This window comes from Alligator mississippiensis, chromosome 13, assembly GCF_030867095.1.
Source record: "Alligator mississippiensis isolate rAllMis1 chromosome 13, rAllMis1, whole genome shotgun sequence".
NCBI classification, from domain to species: Eukaryota; Metazoa; Chordata; order Crocodylia; family Alligatoridae; genus Alligator; species Alligator mississippiensis.
In genome coordinates, this window is record NC_081836.1 from 23,864,763 (window position 1) to 23,889,596 (window position 24,834).

General features: G+C 47.6%; 1 protein-coding gene across 1 annotated transcript in view; it reads right to left on the reverse strand.

Annotated features, from left to right (window-relative positions):
* The window catches only part of LOC109283718 (zinc finger protein 345-like), a 41,902-nt gene extending 17,922 nt beyond the window's left edge, over positions 1-23,980 (reverse strand). Inside the window, exons 1-3 of the mRNA XM_059716727.1 lie at positions 23,938-23,980; positions 22,223-22,612; positions 1,847-2,953 (exon numbers count right to left, since the gene is read on the reverse strand). Of these exons, the coding sequence (XP_059572710.1) occupies positions 1,847-2,953; positions 22,223-22,612; positions 23,938-23,980 (1,540 nt within the window). The remainder of the gene's footprint in view (positions 1-1,846; positions 2,954-22,222; positions 22,613-23,937) is intronic.
* Positions 23,981-24,834: the final 854 nt, after the last annotated feature.

Sequence of the window (24,834 nt, forward strand, 5' to 3'; positions counted from 1 at the left end):
GTCCCTGCTAACACAGAGGCTCTGACAGCTGCTGGGTTCAACACTGCTACCACTTGCTCACTGCAGAATTTCCAGGCTCTGCAGGCTATCATCTAACCCAGTGGTTCTGAACCTTGAGTCTAAAAGAGGCACCTCACTTTAGACTCAAGGCACCCCTCAGAAATTGCCAGCTCTTAGTTTTCATTCATTTCTTGACTACAGAAAAATACTAGAACAATTCTTTTGTTGCAAATAACTCAGAAAGAGTACAATCAGTCAGAATGTATTTAACACCAGGAATTCTTTGGGTTTATCTTGTGAATCAAACTGTCACACATAGCAGTGCTAACAACCGCATGGCACCCCTGAAAGGATCTACAGACACCCTAGGGTACTGCAGCACCCTGGCTGAGTGTCACTGATTTAATTACCCATGGGCTGCATGTAGCCCACAAGCTGCCTGTTTTAGAGAGATCTTTCAGTTAACAGCAACTTACTCTTTTCCCCATTTCTCTCTATAAACTTCTATCAGCTCAGCATAGAAAAGCCCAGCGCTTGTGGGGGTTACTCCATAAAGACGTGTATTCATATTCCTGGACTGTTGTAAACTGTAACCTAGAGCACGCGCACACATTGTATCATTGCCTTGGATACATTTTTTGAGAAGTTTAAAGATAATAAAGTCAATGATTTTTAAACTAGAATTAAGCGCCAATGCTCCTTGAAATCTAAATATCCAGAGAGAGGGTCCATGGGTCTACAGAAAAAGGAAAATTAACTCTCCTAATTCCATCATTCCAAGAAAATCACTTGTTCATTGCAAAGTGAGACTCATTTTATACATAACAAAGAATCCTACACAAAGAACCTGGATCCATTCCTGGTTCCTTAGACTACGAATCCTGGGCAGAGACCTCTTTGTGCAACACCTAACTTAATGTGGCCCCAATTTTTATTGATATTTCTAGGCTTCAGTTACAGTGAAATGAAATAGTCTAATTTTTTTATAAAGTGGATATTTATGACCATCTTTGCTTTACAAACAGGAAAACTGAGGGTGTCTACACATGTTCTGGGGGTGGTGGTGGAGGGCGCTTTAGAGTGGCTCTCAGCAGCTGCTCTATTTAAAGTGCCTGTAGTGTCTCATGCATTCAGCATCCTGAATGTCAAGGGGCACTTTAACTAAAGCTCATTCGACAAGCTTTAGCTAAAGAGCCCCTGCCGCCATTTTGAAGCGTGGGGACACTGAAAACATGAGATGCTGAGGCTGCTGGTGCGTGTTAATCAGCACACTCCAGCAGACTCGATTAATAGAGTCTACTTCGATACGCTGCAATTAGTGTGTCGGAGCAGGCATCTTGCATGTCTACAGTCACCCTGAGGCACTGTCAGGTGAAGCAAGTCACCTGAGATCACAGAGACAAGCTAACACTAGGCTCTCCACCCTAACCTCTGATCATTAGCAGATCTTCTCATTCTACCCCCTGCAATCCCAATAAAAACCCCATTAGACTGTGAAAGTTTCTTTGCAAATTATCTGAATCTACTCCAAATGATTCACCACGCTGCTTACACAAAATGCTTTCTCCTCCCCCTCCCCAAATGACCCAGGCCTCAAGCACCTCCTGGTACTGCTGTTGGCTCCAGGCACAGGCTCCTTATATACCTGGCCTTTATATGACTCCTTTTTCTACACTACCGTTTTTGTTCATGCTATTCAATGTGTTATATTTTTCCTAGAGCTCTTTTTATTCTTTACAATCAAGGCAGTTCCCACAGCTACCTGGGGAGAAACATGGCCAGCTTCTAGCTACAAGGCTCCTCTGCAAGGAAAACATTTCCCTGTGTTCAGCCCATTCTTAGTGTTTCCCTCCGATATGGATCCTCTGATGCTGAACAAGGTGTGAGCTCTGACTGAAGCTCTTCCCACAGGCACCACAGGCATAGGGGCGCTCTCCTGTGTGGATCCTTCGATGCTTAATCAGGGCTGAGCTCCAGCTGAAGCTCCTCCCACACTGGGTGCACTCATAGGGTTTCTCGCCTGTGTGGACTCTTTGGTGCTTCATGAGGTCCGAGCTCTGACTGAAACTCTTCCCACAGTCTGAGCACTCATACGGCTTCTCCCCGGTGTGGATCCTCTGGTGCTGGATGAGATGGGAGCTCACACAGAATCTCTTCCCACACTGGGCACATTCATAGGGCTTCTCGCCTGTGTGGACTCTCTGGTGCTTCATGAGGTCAGAGCTCTGACTAAAGCTCTTCCCGCAGTCTAAACATTCATAAGGTTTCTCCCCTGTGTGGATCCTCTGGTGTCGTGTCAAAGCAGAGCTCACACTGAAGCTCTTCCCACAGTCGCAGCATTCATAGGGCTTCTCTCCAGTATGGATCCTCTGGTGCTGAATGAGCTGTGAGTTCCCTATGAAGCTCTTCCCACAGTCACTGCATTTATAGGGCTTCTCCCCAGTGTGGATGATCTGGTGCCGAATGAGGTTCGAGCTCACAGTGAAGCTTTTCCCACAGTCAGCACACGCATAAGGCCTCTCCCCTGTGTGCTTGGTCTGATGCTGGATGAGGTGCGAGCGCTGCCGGAAGCTCCCCCCGCACTCACCACAGCCAAAGGGCTTCTCCCCTGTGTGGATTCGCTGGTGCTGTATGAGGTTGGAGCTCACCCTGAAGCTCTTCCCACAGTCATTGCATATTGTTGGTCTTTCCACTGTGGAGTTTCTCTGCTGGACAATATCTGGCAGCTGCCTAAAATCTCCCTTGCATGCACTTTCTTTACCTTGACTCTTCCCTGGAAGAGCTCTTGGAAGTCTTTCTGACCTGCAATGAGGACCATCAGCTTTGCCCTGCTCAGGAATCTGAGATATATTTCCTTGGGATATGCTTGATAATGTGTCACTTGGTTCCACTGACTCAGGACTGTCCTGGTGCAGGTGCTCATTCTCATGCTCATACAGAATCTCATCACCTGCTGCAATAAAATGAGAAAGCAGAGATGAGTCATTGGAAAGAAAGGAAACTTTAGGAAATGGGACTGGAAGAGAAAACCTGAAAATCATATTTTCTGTATGAATGTATTGTACCTACCATTGTTACAGGTTCACCTCCATTGTTACATATAGCCCCTGAGTGCTGTTGTACTAAGGGCCACCCAAAACTACTGAGCCATCTGTAAAAGACTAAGGAATTGGGAGCTTGACTAAAGATCCCTTATCAGAGGCAAGTGGTTAAAACACACAGGCCAGAGCAACACCACTTGGTGTCTGAGCAGCAGTGCAGCATCCTGCAAGTGGCATTCTCTCAGAGCTCTATAGTCCCTCTTCCCCAGCCATGTACTACTGCTGCTGTGGTATCCCATATCTTGCCTGTAACACTGCTGGGGGGTCTGTGCTGGCATGGGAGGGTGGGGCTGGCAGGAGTAAGGCTGGAAATGGGCTGGGGGGAGCAGCATGGTGCAGGCTGCAGTTGGGAGCATCAATGTCTGATGGTGAGTAAGGGACCCTTGGGGTACGGACAGTATGGTATAGAACATTGCCTGCAGAAAAGCAGGATTGCCAACCCAATGCTTTTTTTTTTTTTTAAACTTATACTCTGAAAAGTTTTTATTGACAACCAAACTTTTTTTTTTTTACTATGGTTAGTGTTAAACCCTAAATTTGAACCCAGACCTTGCCCAGGGCCTGGCAAAAGGGTTACATTTATATTTTGTAAAATATATTTCAGCAAAAACATGTTCCAGTAAAAAAGTTTGGTCATCAGTAAAAAGTTTTCAAATTGTCAGTAAAAAAAAAATTAAAATAAAAAAGATCTTGGGTTGGCAACCTTGCCGCTGCTGTTGGAGCCAGAGCTGCAGCTTAGAGTGTGGCAGTATAGGTGGCACAGAACAGCGCAGGGTAAAATACTGAACAGTTATACCTCTGCTGAATGCTAAAAACAATGGCCTGAACACAGACTTAATGGCTTTATGACTCATGATAATCTACTTACTATTGCTGCTAACTTTTTTGCATTTCACAGGTAATAATCATCCTTCTAGTTTTTGAATAGTATTCTTTTTTTACATTGGGGGGTGGGGAGTCAAACATATGGCCCATGCTGAATCCAATCTGTGGAGCTACTCTATATAGCCCACTGGGCCACCTGTGGACGTTGGATGTTGGGGGACATGACGTGCCACAGAACCCAGGGCCTGTGGCCCCACTGAACATGTCTATTAGCAGTGAGCCTGCCCCACTGCTGCTACTCCTGGACTTACTCCCTCAGGCCTACAACTGCCACCGTCATCATGATGAATAATTGTGGTAGCCCTTGTGCCCTGGGCTAGTTCTACTCTTGTTCTATATAATTTACCCATTCAACTTCATTTCCTTTGTCTTTGGAGCTAATTTGAGCACCATTCTTTGCTCCCCCTTCCTGGGCATCCTCTATGCCTCAAGTGATTGTAACAAAGGAAGTTCAGTGAGCTAAATTCTAGTCTGCAGTTCTTGCTCGGAACAATTTTGGTGGGGGTTCAGTGTGAGCATCTGTTACTGTGAATAGTTCCCAGCGTAGGTCATCTATATTCACCTCAGGGCCAGATGGCAGTCTAGGCCTGACAGCAGGCCATGGAGAGTGCTCTCTGATAGGTTCCCCATGACATAATGATCCATTGCATTGGGTGAGGTTGTCCCCAAGTTAAGACTATAGTTCTGTAAGTGTTTTGTTGAAGTGTAGCTGGCGGATCTTGAGAAAAGGGAGGCTCTGAGAGAGAAGTTCCCAGGATGGACAGCAAGAAAAGGAACAGTTCCAGGGAGAAGAGAGTAAAGTCCTCATGAGGACAGAGGAAATGAATGGAGCAGAGTTTGCTGTGCTATTGCAGACAATTGGCACTCTGATACCCCTCTTTAAAAGAAAAAAAACACTCCCTTCTTGTCAGGAGCTGACCAAAAAGAAAGAGCTCCCAGAATTGGAGATGTGAGGGATCACTGGGGAAGTCAGAGACTGAAAAGAGCCAGGGTCTCAAAGCCAGAGTCTTGCCCTTTGTGAAGCCACACTAATGTGGCTGCACAGGGTCCTCGCAGGAGAAGGAGACTGAATAAGGTCACTTCTTGGGGAAGTCCCAAGGAACAGCTTTCCCCTTCCCCTCAAAAAGGCGAAGTTTGATCCTTTTCATGGTAGTGACCAAATGCAAACCATTGCTATTTTCCATTGTTCACCTCAGTCCATGTCTATTTCTTTTGCTGACCCAACACCTTTTCCAGCTAAAAGATGGTCCAATAAAATATATCACAAAAAACCTCTTGTACATTTCCTGGACCATCATGGCTACAATAACATTCCAACTCTACTCAAATAAATAAGTCACTTGGGTTTCTTGAAATTATTACTGTATTTTGCATTGTCTAATGGCAGTGCCTAGAAGGCCCTACTGGGCAAGTGCGGTTAAAAAAAGCAATAAGATGACCATCCATGCTACTGAGCTCTCACAATCTTGGCTAATGCTGAGTTTGACACCAGCAGGACTAAAATCATGAGCTGAATGCTGAATATTCTGCAAAACAAGGGACAAGGGGGCAATCTTCCCGTGTCACATCTGAAATAACAGGCAAAGAATGAAGAAGGGCAGAGCTTTCTGCTTGAATTCAGTCAAGATGGTTGAGCAGTCCCGAGAGGTATCTACCATAAAATACAGACTAGATGATAACAAGTTAAGAAATACAGTCTAGAGCGGGGTGCTCAACTTTTTGGCTCCACCAGCCAGATGAGAAAGTAGGGCAACTGACTAGTTACCTCAGGTGCCTGTACACAAATGCATGGAGCCTGGGAAATGAGCAGGAAGAACTGGAAGTCCTTGCACAGTTACAGAACTATAACGTGATTGGAACAACAGAGACTTGGTAGGAGCTTGCATGACTGGAGCACTGTCATGGATGGGTACAACTGTTCAGGAAGGACAGGCAGGGACGAAGAGGAGGAGGAGTTGCACTTTTTGTAAAAGAGCCATACGATGGCTCAGAGCTCCAATATGAAACTGGAGGTAGGCCTGTTGAGTGTCTCTGGGTTTGGGTCAGAAGGGAGCGCAATAAGGGTGGGGGTCTGCTATAGACCACCAGACCACAAAGAAGTGGTGGATGAGGCTTTCTTCAAACAGCTAGCAGAAGTTTTCCAGTCCCGGGCCCTGGTTCTCATCAGGGACTTCAATCACCCTGACATCTGCTGGGAGGGCAACACAGTAGCGCACAGGTAATCCAGGAAGTTTTTGGAGAGTACAGGTAGTCCTTGGACTTACAACACAATTGGCTCCTGAAAACCACAACTTAAGTCGAAACGTTGTGACTTGGAACCAATTTTCTCATAAGAAACAATGTTATAAATGGGGGATTGGTTCCTGAACCAAGGCCTGATACCCTATTTTCACCAAAGATACCCCAAAATTTTGTACTCGACCAATTATAGATGAGTAATATAGCTACATTAATGTATTTATATTGTAAACAGCAATTATATTGATTAGGAAGGACTTCTTTGAGGTGACTTTGCTGGACTTTTTGAAAGGCTCTTGGTTGGACTTTTTGAAAGGGTTCTTGGCTGGAGTCTTCTCAGGAGTCTTGCCTGCTTTCTTAAAGAAAGCGTCCAAGGAAGTTTGGACAGATGTTCTTCAGGGAGATGAGTGATGTAGCGAACTTGTTCGCTAGTGTGGCATTGCATTGGATCAAGCGTTGTACAATCGAAACTGATGTCATAAAGTTGAAACAGGGTGTCAATTTATAAATGTTGCAAGTGCAAAACGTTGTAACTCAAAATGTTGTAAGTCAAGGACTGCCTGTACTGGGGACAACTTCCTGGTGCAAGTGCTGGAGTGGCCAACTAGGGGCCATGCTCTTCTTGACCTGCTGCTCACAACAGGGAAGAATTGGTCGGGAATGTAGTAGTGAATGGCAACTTGGGCAGCAGAGACCACGAGATGATTGAGTTCATGATCTTGAGGAAAGGAAGAGAGTTCAGCAGAGTAAGGACTCTGGACTTCAGAAAAGCAGACTTCGATTCACTCAGGGAACTCATGGGCAGGATCCCCTGGGAAGCCAGTCTGAGGGGGAGAGGAGTCCAGGAGAGCTGGCTGTACTTTATGTTTACGTGCATTTTAGTATTATATTAATGACTAACGTAAATTTTTAAGGACATCAAAATTATTGCAATTTTTAATTTTTATTGAAAATAAGTTTTATTGCTATAATTGTAAAAAAAAAATTCTTAGCAGAAATGAGATAATAATTTAGTCACTAGTGAGAAGCCTTTGGTTGTGTTTCATTGGCAAGCATGTCAGTTCTTGGGGTAACAGTTGAAATAGCGACTTGAAGAGCTGCTTTGAGTTGAAGATGGTTTCTTTCCTTTGTTTTTATAGTTGCCATGACAGAGAAGGCTTGCTCACAAAGATATGTGGAAGAAAAGGGTAGCAGTTTCTTAATAGCTTTTCCCTAAATTGTTCATATTCTGTCTTCACTTTAAGCCAGAAAGTATCCAAAGGCAGACTCCTGAATAATTCTTTCAATGTTGGATCGCTTGCTAACTCAATGAGATTATTCTCCTCTGAGACTGAAAGTGACAGCTTATTTGTTTCATTGCCAGAATGAATGAACGGATCCATTACCCACAAAAAAATATAAAATGTAAGATTTTATATTTTTATAAGGAGAAGAAACTCTGTGCTAATGGGTTATGACATAATCAAAACTTCCACTTTTCCCTGAAGAATCTCAAGCCTGCAGGCCCCCTACCTTTCTCAGGAATGCCACTTTTTTGGATAAGTCCCACCTACACGACCTTTGCATCCCACCACTGCGGGTTGAGACACACTGCTTTAAAGAAGCCTTACTGAGACTGAAGGAACAAGCCATCCTGATGCACAGGAAGACTAGCAAGTATGGCAGTAGTTCAGCTTGGTTTAGCAGGCAACTCTTCAGTAAATTAAATTACAAAAAGGAAGCTTTTAAGAAGTGGAAACTTGGACAAATAACTAGGGAAGAATATAAGAGCATTGCTTGGTCCTGAAGGATGAAGTCAGGAAGGCCACAGCGCAACTGGAGTTGCAGCTAGCAAGGGATTTGAAGGGTAACAAAAAGGGTTTCTACAAGTATGTTGCTAGCAAGAGGAGGGTCAGGGAAAGCATGGGTCCCTTACTGAATAGGGGAAGAGACCTAGTGACAGAGGATGCAGAAGAAGCTGAAGTGCTCAATGACTTTTTTGCCTCAGTCTTCATAGGCAAGGTTATCTCCCAGACTACTGCACCTGGAAGCACTGTTTGTGGAGGAGGTGAGCAGTCCTCAGTAGTGAAAAAACAGCTTAGGGACTAGTTAGAAAAGCTGCACCCGAGGGTGCTGAGGGAGTTGGCTGATGTGATTGCAGAGCTGTTTTCCATCATCTTTGAAAACTAATGACAATCAAGAGAGGTCCCAGATGATTGGAAAAGGGCAAACACAGTGCCTATATTTAAGAAAAAGGAAAAAAGAGGATCCAGGGAACTACAGAATAGTCACACTCACCTCAGTCCCTGGAAAAATCATGGAGGAGATCCTCAAGGAATCCATTTATAAGCATTTGGAGGACAAGGTGATTAGGAACAGTCAGAATGGATTCATGAAGGGCAAGTCATGCCTGACCAAACTGATTGCCTTCTATGACGAGGTGACTGGCTCTGCGGATATGCAGAGACTGGTGGATGTGGTGTACCTTGATTTTAGCAAGGCTTTTGATATGGTCTCCCACAAGAGTCTCCCATGCAAGCTAAGGAAGTATGGGCTGAATGAATGGACTGTAAGGTGGATAGAGAACTGGCTGGTACATCGGGCTCAGACAGTAGTAATCAATGGTTCGATGTCTAGTTGACAGCTGTTTATCAAGTGGACTGTTCCAGGGGTTCGTCCTGGGGCTGGTTTTGTTCAGTATCTTCATCAATGACCTGGAAGATGGCATAGAGCACACCCGCAGCAAGTTTGCAGATGACACCAAACTGTGGAGAGTAGTAGATAGGCTGGAGGGTCAGGCTAGGATTCAGTGACCTAGCTAAACTGGAGGATTGGGCCAAAAGAAATCTCATGAGGTTCAACAAGGATAAGTGCAAAGTCCTGCACTTAGGACAGAAGAATCCCATGCACCAGTACAGGCTGGGGGCTGGCTAGCTAGGCAGCAGCTCTGCAGAAAAGGATCTGGGGGTTACAGTGGACAATAAGCTGAATATGAGCCAGCAGTGTGCCCTTGTTGCCAAGAAGGCTAGCAGCATACTGGGCTGCACTGGTAGATGTGCTGCCACCAGATCAAGGGAAGTGATTATTCCCTTCTATTCAGCACTGGTGAGGTCACATCTGGAGTACTTTGTTCAGTTTGGGGCCCCCCACTACAGAAAGGATGTGGACAAATTGGAGAGGGTCCAGGGGAGGGCTACAAAAAGGTGAGGGGGCTGGGGGACATGACTTATGAGGAAAGCTTGAGGGAACTGGGCTTATTTAGTCTAGAGAAGAGGAGACTGAGAGGGGACTTAATAGCAGCCTTCAACTACCTGAAGGGGGGCTCAAAAGAGGATGGATCTAGACTATTTTCAGTGGTAGCAGATGACAGAACAAGGAGCAACAGTCTCACGTTGCAGTGAGGAAAGTTTAGGTTAAATATTAGGAAGAATTTTCTCACTAGGAGGGTAGTAAAACACTCAAACAGGTTATCCAGAAAGGTGGTAGAAGCTCCATCCTTGGAGGTTTTCAAAACCTAGCTAGGCAAAGCTTTGACTGGGATGATCTAGATGGGGATGGTCCTGCCTTGAGGAGGGGGCTGGACTAGGTGATGTCCTAAGGAATCTTCCAACCCTAACTTTCTACAATTCTAAGGCCTGTCTGAAAACCAGATCTGGCCCTTGGGCCTCATATTACCCCTTTCCAACTCCCACATGCAAGGATTGGGTCCCATGGGTCTGGCACCACCCCTTCCTGCCCCCTGCTGCTGGAATGGAGACCTGGAGGTCCGGCACCACCCAGTTCCACCAGGGCTGGGTCCCAATGATCTAGCACTATCCTTCCCATCTACTCCTGCCAAGATGGGTCTTGGGGATGGTAGAACCACACATCTCCCACCAGGATTGGGTGCCAGGGATCCATCACTCCCTCCCCCGCTACCTCCCCCCCCCCCCATTTCAGGATTGCCCCCTTCTGCCCCCATATACCAGGATTGGGTCCTGGGGCCCAGCACACCCCCACTCGGCCCTTCCTGCTAGGATCAGGTGCTTGATCCAGTGCATGGGTTTTGGGGCTCCTCTTGGGTCTGAAGATTTAGCAACATGGGGGCAGTGCCACTGCTCCCCCACTGTCAAATTTCCAGGCTCATGGAGAGCCCCATGGAGGCTGGATCTGGCCCATGTGCCAGAGGTTGAGCACCCCTGGACTAGATAATAAATAAAGGAAATTCAGACTAGATGAAACAACTCTAGGGTGAATACATACTTGGTTGGAGCATCATGTTCAATTAGTAGTCATCAATGGCTCAATGTCTAGTTGGGAGGCGGTATCAAGTAGAGCTCCCTAGAACAATGTCTTGGGTCTGGTATTGTTCAATATCTTAATAAATTATTTGTATAATGGGATCCGGTGTATGCTTAATGAATTTGTTTTGGGCCCCACACTTCAAGGATGTGGACAGACTAAAGAATCCAGTGGAGAGCAACAACATAAGAGGCCTAGGAAGCATAATTTATGAGGAAACACTGAAAGAGCTAGTGTTATTTAGTTTGAAGAAGAAAAGACTAAGGAGGGAACTGATAAGTCTTCAAATACCTAAAGGACAATAGAAAGAACAGAAATGGACTTTTTCTCTGTAGCCACAGGGGAAAGGACTAGGACCAATGGCCTCAAGCTGCAGCAAAGGAAATTTAGGTTGGAGATAGGAAGAACTTTTTGACTATGAAGTTGGTTAAGCTTTAGAACAAGCTACCTGAAGAGGTTGTGGAATCTCCATTCCTGAGAATTTCCAAGAGCAGGTTGGACAAACATTGGCCTCAGATGGTTTAGTTGGGGATGATCCTGCCTCGAGCAGGTGGCTGGACTAGATGACCCCATGAGGTCTCTTCTAGCTCTACTTCCCTAGAATCCTATAAGAACATGACAAATACTGGTTGCAGCAGTGGCAAGATAAAACAGAAGAGTCCATACATTCAGAAATTTTAAAGCTAAGAGAGACAAACAGCTCATTTAGGCTGATCTCCTTTATAACACAGGTCATTACATTTAATTCAGCCCCCAGGACCTGCCAGTGGTTTTGTATCCCACAGTGCTCCCTTGGGATGTGACCAAACCCTGCAGTCACATGGTCTAAAGTCCTCAGCATGTGGGTAGTTGTCAGCATACCTCTAAGGTGCGAGAAACTCAGCTCTCTGGCCGAGTTCTTCTGGAGTCTACCCCTTCTGGAACTATTAAAGATGGAAAGCTACCTAAAACACTGGAAGACAGCAGCAGCCTCTCTTCCTTGAAAGAACCTTCAGCAATCTGCAGTTCAGTTTGGCAGCCCAGGAAAAATCACTTACAGGAGTTGTAGTGGAAATGTTCAGTGTCTGTCCTATCTTCTAGTCAGGAGGCTCCAACTAACCAGAAAACAATACAATAATTAATCCAAATCAACTAACAAACTGTCCACAACTGCCTGCAGTTAAGTTTCAATACCTCTAAGCAATTCACTCAGAAGTTCTAATGGAGTTCCACCTTCTGCTCAGCTGACTAACTGCTATCGTTGTACAAAGTGGCCTTATTCCCATGCATAGTCTTCTCAAAAGCTAAGGTAGGAGCTTATTTCAGGGGATGAGCAGGGCTGCTTCTCTCTCCCTCCTCCTTCTCCTCCCTCCCACCTGAACTGTCCTTCACTTTCAGCACATCCCCACAGCTTACGCCAGCTCCCAACCTGCATGCTGGAAGCAGTGCTAGCATCAACTGTGGACGCAGCCAGCAGGTTCCCGCTAGGGATCAGGGCATCTGCCCAAGTCCACAGGTGATGTTGCTGTATTAGCTGCAGTCCCAGGCAGTCCTCCCAATCTCCAGCAGCAATTTGCTGACAGCATCCACAGCTGATGCCGGTGCGCCCCTGGTGCTGCTTCCCGTGTGTGGGGCAGGAGCTAGTGTAAGCTGCAGACGTGACCACCCACCTGGCACAATGCAGCAGCCAGAGCCACCTGCTGTCCACAGGCTGGATCCCATGACTTTGCAGCTGCCCACCCACAGGTTGGATGCAATTAGTTAATGGGCCAGATCTGGCTCACAGGCTGTATTTTGCCCACCCCTGCTTTAACCCTTTCCTATCTGTTGAAGGATTTGCATTCCCTAATCCACACCACTACATTGGCCCCAGTAATTTGTATCTGACTGAAGCATATTTTCCAGAAACATATCCAGTATTGATTTAAACTATTGTATTAAGAGATGGAAATCCTTCCTTAGCAGTTTGCTGCAATGCTTAATTTCTCTCCCAGAAAAAAAAAAAAAGTGTCTTGTATTTGGAATTTAGAATTTGTCTGGCTCTAGATTTCAACCATGTCTTTTTTTTTTTTTCCTTCATACTTCCACTGCTAGATTTAAGCATCCTTTACTTCCTGGTATTTTCTTCCTATGGAGGTGCTTATACAATACACAATTATGTCACCAAGCAGTCTTCTTTTCTATAAAACTAAAAGTTTAAGTCTTTAAGCCTTGTCACAGTAAAGTATGTGCTCCAAACCATGAATCTTTTTTGTGGGGGGTTTTTTCCTATATCCTTTCCAATATTTCAACATCTTTTCTAAAATATAGACACCAGAACTGCCCAGAGTCTTTCAGCACTGGCCTTCCTAATACCCTATACAGAAGAAAAAACACCTCCAAGCTTTTTATTTTTATACATCCAAGGACTGTATTGGTTCTTTTTGCCACAGCACCATACTGGGAACTCACAGTGGGTTCCTTCTCAACTGTGACTCCTTGAATCTATATCGAAGCTCTGCTTTCTCCAATACAATTCCCATTGTGTAGATATAGCTTGCATTATTTGTTCCAAGATGTCTAACTTTATATTTGCCTGTAGTAAAATATATTTTGTTTGAATAGGCCCATACTACCAAGCAATCCAGGTTGCTCTGTAACTCTGTCCTGTCCTCATTATTATTCATCACACTGTCAATCCGTATGTCCTCCCTATGTTTCATCAGTGCTGATTTTATATTTACCTTCCAATATTGATGAAAATGTTGACTAGCAGAATCCTACTCACCCAGTCAATGGTGACTGTCAATAAGTACCACTGAGATCTACAAGTGTTGTGTATTTATTGGTTGACTATTGATATTTTTCTGATAATTTTTCATTCAGTGTTGGGCCATTCTAAGGCAAATACCTTACAAAAATCTTAGTACCGTAGGGTGCTGAACAACTGTACTCATTACAATGGATTCCTATGAAGTTATAAAAACATGCTTCTGATCTAATAACTTATGTCTGTACTAACCAATTGCCTGTCAAGAATGACGAGGTGGAGGGGGGCAGAGGGGGCTGGGATGGAGTGCCGCCACCTAACGCCCCATGCTGCTGCTCTTCTGCCTCTTGCAGGAAGCGGGGTGGGGGAGCCAAGGCCAGCGCTGCTGGCTTCTGCTCCCCCACGCTCTGCCCGGTCCTTGGTGCAGCTTCAGAATCACGGCGGTGTTCCCCCACACTTGGAGCACTCTGGCTGTTTCCGTCAGCTAATCAGAGTGTGAATAAAGCATGACAGACAGACAGACTTAGGCTTTTATATTAGAATTCTCCTCTAGCAGAACTAGTGCAACTATTAAGGCTCTTTCATTCTGGGTTAAATTTACAGTTTAGTTAATTTGTTTCACAACAAGAGCATGCAAAGGTGAAAGTTACAGATCAACAGCTGGTACATGCTTTGGAGTAGCAACTCTCCATCCCCTTTTGAAGCAGATAAGTTACATCTGTCCATACCCTGGCATTACCCAGTGAATTCTGCATCTCTCCTTTAGAAGCTGGATCCCTGTGCAGCCAGGAAATGAAGATATGTAGGGCTAGGAGTAAAAGAACAAGTGAAAGGGTGTGTGGTTCACTGAGATGGCTGCTGCTTTGGAAGGGAGGGAGACCAGGGGCTTAGCCTGCACCCTTGCTCCCAATGGGCCAGAAGCTTCCCGACAGCTCTCCATTCACTGAATACTGAACAAATGTGCAGTAGCTCAGATTTAACAGGAGGGCTGAAGAGAAGCAATGCCTGACCCATTGCCCAGGGGTTAGAGCACTTTGCTGGGAAGCAGGAGATACAGCTTCAAATCCTAAAATCTGAGTCCCCCATTCTCTAGGCAGGTGGCCTAACCACTAGACCAGGGTCAGCAGTGTTTTCAGGCTGAGGGCCAGACTGACCCAAATTGAGTCAGAAGTGGGCTGGCCCTCAGAAGGCAGGCACTAGGATCCAGCCACTACTGCCACTTTTCCCAGTTGCTAAACAGGGAAAGTGTCCAAAACCACTGCTTTTCCCGTTGTGGCCTGGGGACAGTGTTTGCAGCCAGCACTTGTCCCCACAGTGGCTGGGGAAAGTGATTGCTGCCAAAACCCCCTGTTGCTTCAGGATCAAGCCTGCAGGTCATAGGTTGCTGACCCCTGCACTGCACTAAGGGCTAAAACTTGGGAGGGCCTTTTTAACCCCACTTTTTGCTAGGTTACATTTCTAGGCCTCACACTTGCAGGCAATTATTTTGGGCAGAGGGCCCCTTAACGAGTTTTGGCAACATGCGTATCCCTTCCCCTTGATAGGTGTCCCGCGCCCTGGTTACCATCTTGGGCCCAGAAGTCCCTCCCCTTCCTCCTGGAAGTACTTCTTTTGGGAAGAGGGTTTGCCTTCTTAGACTAGGGAAAAAAAACAACAAATTATCTACTACAAATCAAACATCCATAATGATATATTTTAATTTAAAAAAAATATTTTTGTCATGATGTGTGTGTGCTTGTGCTGTATGTATAGAAGTGATTGCATAATAGCTCAAAATGCAGTCTTACTCTTGTATAGTGTCTGGGGTGTGCAGGGATATGCGTGTATATGATATTTAGGGAGGGAGGGTGTAGCTGTGGGGGTTGCAGGAAGGGTTTGAGGGTATGTGGGGTGTGCATGGGAGCTCCCCTGTACATGTCCCCTTGAGCAAGTTAGCACCCACCCCCGCCTTGCAACAGCCCAGAGCCTGAGTGCCCTATGTCACCTCTTCACCACCACCACCAGCATACAGCCCCAGCACACCCCGTGCCCGCTCTGCACCACCTGGCTGTGGCATGTCCTGCTGCCCCTGGGCATGCAACACTGGTGGTGGGGAGCAGAGCGCGCAGCTGCGACTCTGCACAACCTGCACCAGCATCCAGGCTGAGCAGCAGCAGCAGCTGGGCAGAAACTTTGTCCCATGCTGCTGCTGCTCAGCTCAGATGGGCGAAAGCGGGGTCAGGGCTGAGCATGCTGGTCCCCGCTTGTACTGTGGGGTGGGGGAGACTGGGAGTGAGTGGGTGCGTGGAGCGCAGTGACAGCCGGATGGGAGCACGGGGCCTGTGCCAGTGTCCTGGGGCTAGTGCCGGCAGGACCCAGAGCAGGGCAGCAGGAGTGCAGGGTCCCAGCTGGCAGGGGCTCTATGAAGCTGGGCCAGCTCACCTCTCTCCCTGCTGGTGCACCCCAGCCCAGCTCCATAGCCCCCTGCCAGTGTACACCACGCACTCCTGCTGCCCCAGTCTGGGCTCCACCAGCATTGACACCAGGACACCAGAGGGAGCCCCGCATACCTGCTCACTCCCAATCCCAAGCTACCTGCTGCTGCTTTCCCCACTTTCCTGCCCTCCCACCAGCCACTCCTGCACCATGTGGCTCCCAGCTGCTTGGCCACAACCACAGGACTCAGCAGGAGCTGGCCTGGCCCCAAGGACTGAGGCAATCACCCGCAGTCCTCCCCATGTTTTTACCCAAATTTCCCACTCCCGTGCAGGGAGGCACAAACAACTTCATGGTCCCAGGCCAGAAGCCTGTGCTAGGCAGGGGGAGCAGGGGTGGGGGCAAAGCCGCGTGGACCTTGCTGTTGCTGGGTCCTGCCGTGTCTTCCCCTGGGTCCTACTGCCCCGTCTCCTGCCATCTTTGACAGCCAGCCAGGGGCAGATAAGTATTTATTTTCTAAATTTTTTTAGGGGCCTGTGGGCTGGACAGAATGGCCTGGTGGGCCAGATGAGGCCCATAGGCTATATTTTGCCCACCCCTGTGCTAGATAGATGCATACAGAGGCACATACCTGTCTGGGCAGAGTGTACCCTACTGAACATGTGCAGTAGCCACATGGACTTTTGCACATCCAGATGGGAACATCTCTAAAAAGATCACTTGGACTTTTCTCCATCTCCCTTTCCAAGATCCTGGAAGTCTCATAATCTGCACAGTTCCATGTAAAGTTGTGCCCTGAATTCTAACATGCATCATCACCAATACAGATTTGGGAAATCATTTCATAATACTCTTGCATTTATAACTTGTATTTTTCACTCTAAAGAACAGCACTGTGCTATATTGTCCCTACGTCTCTCACCAAATTCTCTGTCCATTTTACTTTTTATAAGTCCTCCTTTGCAATTAACAAATGGCAAGTCTTGATTCTCATATCTATGCTCTCATTAATAGGGAAAGATTAACTACAGAGATGCTTCAAACACTATTACAGATCACTGACCCAAGAGTCTCAGCCCAGTGGACTTCACTGTCATACAAACATACCTCTCACTTGGGCAGTTTAGAGACCCAAGGCCCAGCCACATAAGCTTCACAGACAACACATAAATACCAAACAATTCAAACACACATTTCATCAACTCCCTTTACACAAAAGCACAGATTCCATAGTTATGTCTTTACATTGTGGTTCACTGGAGATGTTAGGAGCATACAGCGGCATTTGGGCAAATGCAGATTGTTCACTCCATTGACTATCAGTTTCCCAGACAGTTTAATTTATTCCCTACCTATGCATGTACCATTCACAACCATGCTTTGCTTAGAGTCCTGGAGACCAGGAATCTATAGGTCTTCTTCTTGTTCCATGCAAGAAATCATAACAGGTTTGGGAATAGAAAAGCCTGCTCAGTAAAAGACAAGTGAGCAAGATCAGGATTTATTTTAATTGCTTCTCAGCCCAGTGAGCTAAGATGTGACAGTCTCTATTCAAGTTTTAATATCTTAACTGTTTTCTATGAAGAATTAGCCAATATTTTATACCTAACATTTCTTTGCTGGAGGCACATTACAGTCCGCCTGAACATACAAGAAATAGCTCGTCATAAAGAGGTGAGCAGTGCGCTGTGCCCCCTGTAGGAGGTCCAGCGATCATTACACACCAGGAGACATAAGCTAATAAGCTATTTGCCATTTCTAACCTGTAAGAGAACAAAACCAGCCCAATATTGTCTGAGTGATTGTACACAAGTTATGTTCATAGAACCTCTGTCCTCTAGAAACAGTAGGTCGAGGTAGATCCACACCAGTGCAGTGCTCCTGAAATTCCTTTCCAAAAGAGATGGACAGTGACCATCTTTCAGACAAGCTCCTGGACCTTTCAGACTAAATCATTATTAAAAGTGGCCCCCAGGAATTCATTGGGTGCAGTGACTGACTGGCCTGGATCTAGTTTTGCTGCACAACAGGAGCAGTGATCTACTCTTTGCTAAAACCACCTACTCTTGCTCATCTTTTTAGCAGGGGAGTGTCAACCCCTACCTCAAAGGACCATGAGAATCAGTGTTTCCCTTCCTCTTTAACATGGGGAAAGAGAGAGGCCAGCTCTTGTCTTCCCACTTTCACTCTTTTCCTCTCTGGGAATCAGAGAAAGCATTTTCAGCTACTCCAGACCTTCTGCAATACAAGGACCACTGTGGCTAACCCCAAGTCCCTTTACCTAGGACTCTAAGACAGGGCTACTGAAATAGTGGGTTGTGACAGGAGTGGCTCTTTTGGGGCCTTGAGTGAGAGACATTGTTAGCAGGTTCTGTTCACGATAGTAAAGGAATGGAGAGCGGGGGTGGAAAAACTGAGAAAAAGGGGAAAAAGAAGAGAGCACAATTCAAAGATGGAAAGCAGGATGGACAGAAAGCAACAGAGAGCAGAGACAGGAAAAGAAATATTAAACAAGATGTGGCAGAGGTTGCAGACATGGTCATTGACTGACAAGCCACATTGATAAGTAGAGACTGTGGACCTCACACAAACCTAAGTCATGAATATGTCCTTAAGCTTGTATATAAGCAAATCCAAGCAACTAATAAGTTTAAATTTAAGCCGCATGCAATAGCCTGGGAAAAATAGAACAGAATCTATCAATCAGGGCCATTAACATTAGGCTTGGCCAAGTCCAAATAACTGCTTTTAGATAAGTGCTTAAAAGTAATAATTGCTCTTTTGCTCTTTGATAAGAACTGAATTGTATGGAATCAGTTATAATCCTACTGAAATAACAGTATCTCTCTAAACTGAATATGCAAAGTGAAAATGTAGGTCCTGTATAGAAAATAAATAAAATGAGGACTTAAAGAGGTTCTGGAGGTGTGAATCCAGGAGCACTGAGAAAAAGGAGGAGTCTAGCACCAAAACCACCTGTTGTCTGCCCTGGCCATTTTCATGGGGCTTGTGATAGATAAACTGCAGACGAGTGGCTAAAACAGAAGGCCTGAAAGACTGTTTCAGAATGAATCTTTGCAGATGTTACAACTAGTCAGGTCAGCAAAGTGAAAGAAACATGGAAGCAGCATTCCCAGACAATGGGGGAAAGAGATAGGAAATTCCCCCTTTCCAGAACTGTAATTTTCTCAAGGACAAAAATCTCAACTAGTAGGCTTCTTCCAAATCCATAGAAAAAAGAGTTTGGTCCAATTTCCAAAGTCTCAGTGGCACAAGGCACTTGGAATAAAACCAATAAGAACATAAGAATTGCTATTTACTGGGTCTGACCATAGGTCCATCCGGCTCGGTCACCTTGACTCTCTGCCCAGCGTACGAGTCCTGTGTTCCCACTCTCCCATCCCCGTTGGTGTTCAGGCTAAGCAAGCCAGCAGTGAGCCTCCCCTTCTCTCATGTGTCCCCACCCAGGCCCCAGCCTGCCCAGCCCCAGCCAAACACTAGGGCACCTGTGCCAGGAGTGCCCCCATGACCAACAACTGGGGGGGGGGGTACTGCAGGCCCCCACCAGAGAAGGGTGCCTCACTACTGGTACCCCTAGCACCCTAGCTGCAGCACCAAGCCCCCCCGCAAGCTCAGGGGACCTAGTACCTCAGTCGCTGACAGGTCCCAAGGTGGGGGAGGAACAGACAGAAGAGGGGAGGGAGCAGGGTGACCCCCACCCCTGACTCTGCACCTTCTGCTAGTACCCCACGCCCTGCACAGTCCCATGCTGCCCCCTCTCGCTGGAGCTGATCCACCTGCAGACTGCCCCATGGCTGAGTGGGTGCTGGTCCTCTTTGGGCAGTATTCCACCACCAAAGCAAAGTGGAAGGCCCTGGTGCAACTCAGGCCCTCCAACATGGAAGAGGTCTCCCTCCAGCCCACTAAAAACTGGAACACATCCCTTTTACCACTCCCATCTTCCCAAGCTGCACCAGACACCCCATCCCCTAGGAAAATAAAAAGAGTTGATTCTGTGGAAGAAGATCCAAGACAGCCAGGCCATCACAGAGAGGAGTCCATGAAGGAGACCCCCCCTCCACTTGCCAACCAAGACCTGTCCCCCAGCATTGCAAATGCCAAGGCCCAGGCCTCGGCCACCCCTGGGGTGGGTCTGGCAGCAGAGCCCTTGTCCTATGACCATCTGGGGGAGGTGGGAGCCCTCATGCCAGTGAACCCCAAATGAGAAGAACCACTTTGCCAGGGCTCTGGGGAGGGCACTGACACCATCAGGGTGCCTGATGAGTCTCTTCCTGTGCCCCTGCAAACCATCTCAGAGACCATGCCAAACCCACCCTGTGGTCCTGACACAGAGGAGGTCATAACAGGTTCCCCCAACAAGCAGAACAATCCTGAGGGGGACCCTGCACAGACTCCCTCTGCATTCTGTCCTGCCACCCCCACCCCAATGGGCTCCACCAGTGTTGGGTTCAGCCGGTGTTCCTCCAGTCCTCTGTTCCTGCACTGGATGGAGGGGTGGAAGGCCATGGCCCAGGGGGCCAGGCCACCCCTCTCCTGGTACCTGCCATGCAGGGCTTGTCCTCTAAGGGGCCCGAAGGGAGCAGGAAGCTGCTTCTCACCCCAGGCTGGGCATGTAATCATGAAAATTTAAATTGATATATATTGATAAAAAAATTAATAAAATCTGAAAGAAATGATTAAAAATAAAAATTAAATTTTAGCCATGAACATTATTAAAAAAAAAAAAAAAAAATCAAATTCTGCCAAACCTATTTATAACAAGAAATTTGGTCTTTGCATCCTGGTCTGTTAATTGACCCAGTCTATTTGTGGATAGTTGAAGTCCCCCATTATTACTGTGTTTGCTGCTGTCACAACTTCTCTCAACTCCCTTAGCACTTCTAGCTCACTGCTGCCATCCTGGTCTGGGGGTCAATATCTCCCTAGATGTATTGATACTTTTTTCCTAGTGAAACATGGGGTTTCTATCCACAAAGATTCTACAGTACCTCTCTTATTAGTTGAATATTTATTAAAATAAGCCATATCTAAATATTGGGTGTAGACTGGGGGGGAGGGATGTGGATTTTAGCAACCTCAGCAAATTTAAGACAACGTGCAGCAGATCTATGTGCCATCCTCCTCTTCCTTCCTGAATCTTCCCAGCCCACAAAAGTGAAAATCTATATGATGTTGTTGTGGATAGCTAGACAAGTGTTTAGTCTTGTGCTTTGGGGTATAAACAATAAATGACTAAGCTACTAACCTGTTGCTTGCTTCTTTATCAGTAATCTGACTCGGGTGGTATTAGTACCCTACCTGGTAAGAGAGAATGGAGGATCACTGGGAATTGTGACTGTAGCTTAATTTGGTGTGTAAAAAGGTTAATGATTAAAGGAACTGTAACTGTCCCTTAATTCTGTGGCTAAGCTTGCAAAAGAGATCCTGATCACAGCTGGACCACAGTCCTGTCTCTCCAAAGACTGATCAGTGCCAAGTTTGTGGGATGAGAGAAAGAAGATCAGGAATAAAAAGGAAAAATGGATTTCTCCTCCAAGTAACTGGCCATGTGCACATTCTGTTGTGGATGTACCTACAACTTGTGCTTGATTTCAGAGGCTTTTCTGCCTAGTAAAAAAAGCATAACATGCACTCACCCTGCTCATTCTGAATCATCAAAAATAGATCTGGAAAGGACCATAGGGGAGTCATCTAATCTATTTCCTGTTCCGAGGTAGGATCAACTATGCGAACTTACATACATACATATACATACATATGAAAGCCAGTGTTCCAGGTGAGGTAAAGAGGCTTACAAGCATGCTATTGTCTTCAGGATGATAGACCTAGTCATGAGAGTTCATTTCAAGCATGCGAGTCCACAAGCAGTTGAGGCTTCCCCATGGGTGAGATTCATAACAAGGACACAACTATTTTACCTCAGAGCATGCTGGATGCTTTACTACTGGAGCTACTGGACCAAGTCTGTTGGTTCAAAAGCAGTGTCAGCCTCATAAACCTCTGAGCCATACACTGCCTCTGTCCCAAAGGGGCCACGGGCCTGCCACATTTAGGCCTTGGCTGGGAAGCGAGGTTCAGCCAAAACACTCCTCTTGAGCACAGGGTTATTACTGCTACTACTATAACTGCTCATGCTCCTTCACCAGAAACAATTCCCGGTAACTTCTGCCTGTCATAGAAAGAGAAATGCTAAATCCTAGTCACTGGACATTATAAAGGTTTGTTCCATATCTGGCTGCTCCCGATTTCTGTTCTCAGCCCCTGTATTCTGTCTGGGTCTAAACATCAGTCCCTATTTTGAACCTACCCTAGGATCATTTGTCTACTCTTCCCCTCCCATCTCCCCGCTCCATCCCTTCCAGCACTCCAGCAGAGGCTCCCTGAGCTGGGCCCCCCCAGCCGCTTCTCAGCCCTGCTCCTGGAGTGAGCAGGACGTTGTTGTGGAGCCTGTCATGCTGACAGGGGCAAGCAGGGAGATTTCACAAGAGGCTTCCGTCCGTTTTATCGTTCAATTCTCCCCGGGGCCTATTGCTAGCTTCACGTGTTACTGGCGTTGCTGGAAATTACCCGGTACCTTTCTGACCCCGCAGCGCTGGCACTTCCCACCAGGGACAATGCCCCAGGACACATGCACGACACTTCCACTGCGTGTCCGAGCCGGGCAGGGCACAAGGCACCGGGAGCCTCTCCAAGGGCAGCGGCAGCGGCGCAGTCAGCGAGCAGACGGGGCGCGCGCTCCCCACTCCGGGACCGCAGCTGCCGGCGAGGTCTGGGCGGCAGGAACCCGCTGCCGCCCGCTGCTTCCTGCCGGCCCGGCCCCTGCTCGAGCTGCTCCCGGGCGCACTCGCTCTGCCCGGCGGCCCGCGCGGAGAGGAGGCGGCGTTTCGCGCGGGCACCCGGTTACCTGCGGGGTCCGGCTCGGGAGCCAGCGCGCACGGCCCTGGGCCCCGGGGGCAGCCGGCCACTGCGGCGGGGGCGGGCGAAGGGCTCGAACTCTTCCGGCACTGGACTAGGAGCACTCACGTGACAGCGGCGGCCAATCACAGCAGCGGCTCCTGTCGCCCAATGCTGAAGAAGGAACTTTCTAACGCGCTGTTGCCAGAGCCGCGCGCCCCGCCCCGGGCTGCCGCAGAGGAGCCGCCGTGCGCGGGAGCCGGGCCGGGCCGGGCCGGGCCTCGAGGGGGGCGCTGTGTCCCGTCGGCCCGTCTGACGAGCTCGGGTCAAGCTGAGCTGCCGCCGAGTTAGAACAAGAGGGTCAAGCTACTCGCAGGGACCCGCACAAACGTAATTCCTGGAGATAAGCAAGTCTGGCTCAGAAACATTTCCTGAAGCTAATTCTCACCCACATCACTGGTGCTTGCAAACCAGACTCAGGGCTAGTCTGGGTTCCTGGCACAAAGGAGCTTCCTCACTTCACAAGGATGCCAGGACGCCCCAGGCAGGGCGAGGAGCCCTTGCCCAGCACCATGAAGCATCTTGACAGGTGCTTAGTTCCACAACTTGGACTTCACCCTGTGCTACCAATTTTTCAACAGCATGTTCTTAGATGAATCGTTCTGGTCACCTCAGACCTTATTTTCATGTCATTTAGCCAGTGCCAAGAACCATGGGAAGACCACAGTTATTTCTGTGCTTTTGGGTTCATTATAGAGTGTGCAGGTTACATTGCCTGAGAAGACAAGACTCACAGAACAGGATGTGGAGAGCCGTCTTACAGCAGGAAGTCATAAGAGCAGACTGAGGTTACTATACAAATCTGAATGCTTGGGAGACAATCCCTGTGGGGGTTTTGGGAATGTTTCGAGATCTTTTCCTTTCATGGAGCTGTTAGTCTGACATCCCCATCAGCAACAACGTAGGCTCAAGCATCTGTCTGTCTGTTCCTGACAAATCTTAGCAGAAGGGTAGGCAGGCAGGCCAGTCGTGGCTTTTCCTGTCTTCATGAAAGGAGTAGCTGAGCAGTCAGGGAGGGGCATACGAGACAGAAAACTCCCAGGGATTAAATAACAGTGACTACAGTGAAGAGATTGGAGGGCAAGGGTAGCAAATCAGCTGAACTGGGAGTTGTCTTAATGAATTGGGAGGGCATATCTTAATGGCTAACCTAAATCACCATGGTTCTTGTGCGTCCACTTCCTTTTCCCTCCCCTCACCCTGTGTGCAGTTTTGAAAGGGTAAATAGGGCAGGAATATGGAGGGAGAAATGAGGTGCATGTGAAGGTTGAGAGAGGTGTATTAACAGCCCCAGAGTATGAAGCTATCCACAGCCACCAACAGGGAACACCTAACCTGTTCTGTACCAGATGCTCCACAACCGTTCATTCTCACACATGCTGTATGGGACTCAAGAGCACCTGGCAGCCAAAGACTTCACCCTCCAATTTATCTGTGCTGGCCACTGTTTGTCTACCCACTTTTAAGATCCAGCAGATTGAAATCCTCACCCAGTACTTTTTAGCATGTCCCCTTCTGGCAAAGGGGCTCATCCCACAGCCCTGCCCCTGGGCACCCCTAGTTTTAGGTTGTTTGTATCAGCTGGATTTGCCTTCAGATACCCAGTCCAGCATTCTTCATAGGTGTAAGACAAGACTGTCCAACTTCTGAATGCCCCGGGGCTGCAGGCCCCCGGCCACACACTTAATGGGTCTCACGCGCCCCCCGGGTGGGCCACACACTGTGCCATGTGCTTCTCTCCCCACCAAGCTGCACCACGCAGGGTCCCCCTGAATCTTCCAGCCACAGTCTCCCTCAGCCTATACACTGCCTTAGCCCCATGGGTGGGGTCAGGCAATGGAAGCAAAAGGGAGCAGGAGCCTGGAGACTGCAGTGGCAGCAGAAGGAGAACAGTGGAGGAGAGCACCCAGACCAGGAGTTGGATGTTAAACCTTGTGGGTGGATGTGGAGCCCACCAGTTGAGTAGTCCTGGTCTAAGACATCACCAATGGCCCCCCATTTGCTGCTGCAACAGCTCTCCCCAGCTTCTCACCTAGCTCAGGGCCCAGAGTGTCCCAGGGCTCCTTCCTCTCCTAACTACACTCCCCCCCAGGGTCTTTGGCCAGCATAATGGACATGCTGGGATGCTGCTGAGAAGCCCCTGTAACTTCAGGTTGGGTCCAAGATTTCAAAACACAACTAAGCATGCACTTTCGACTGGATGTTCCCTGTGAGGAAAGTTTACACTTGACA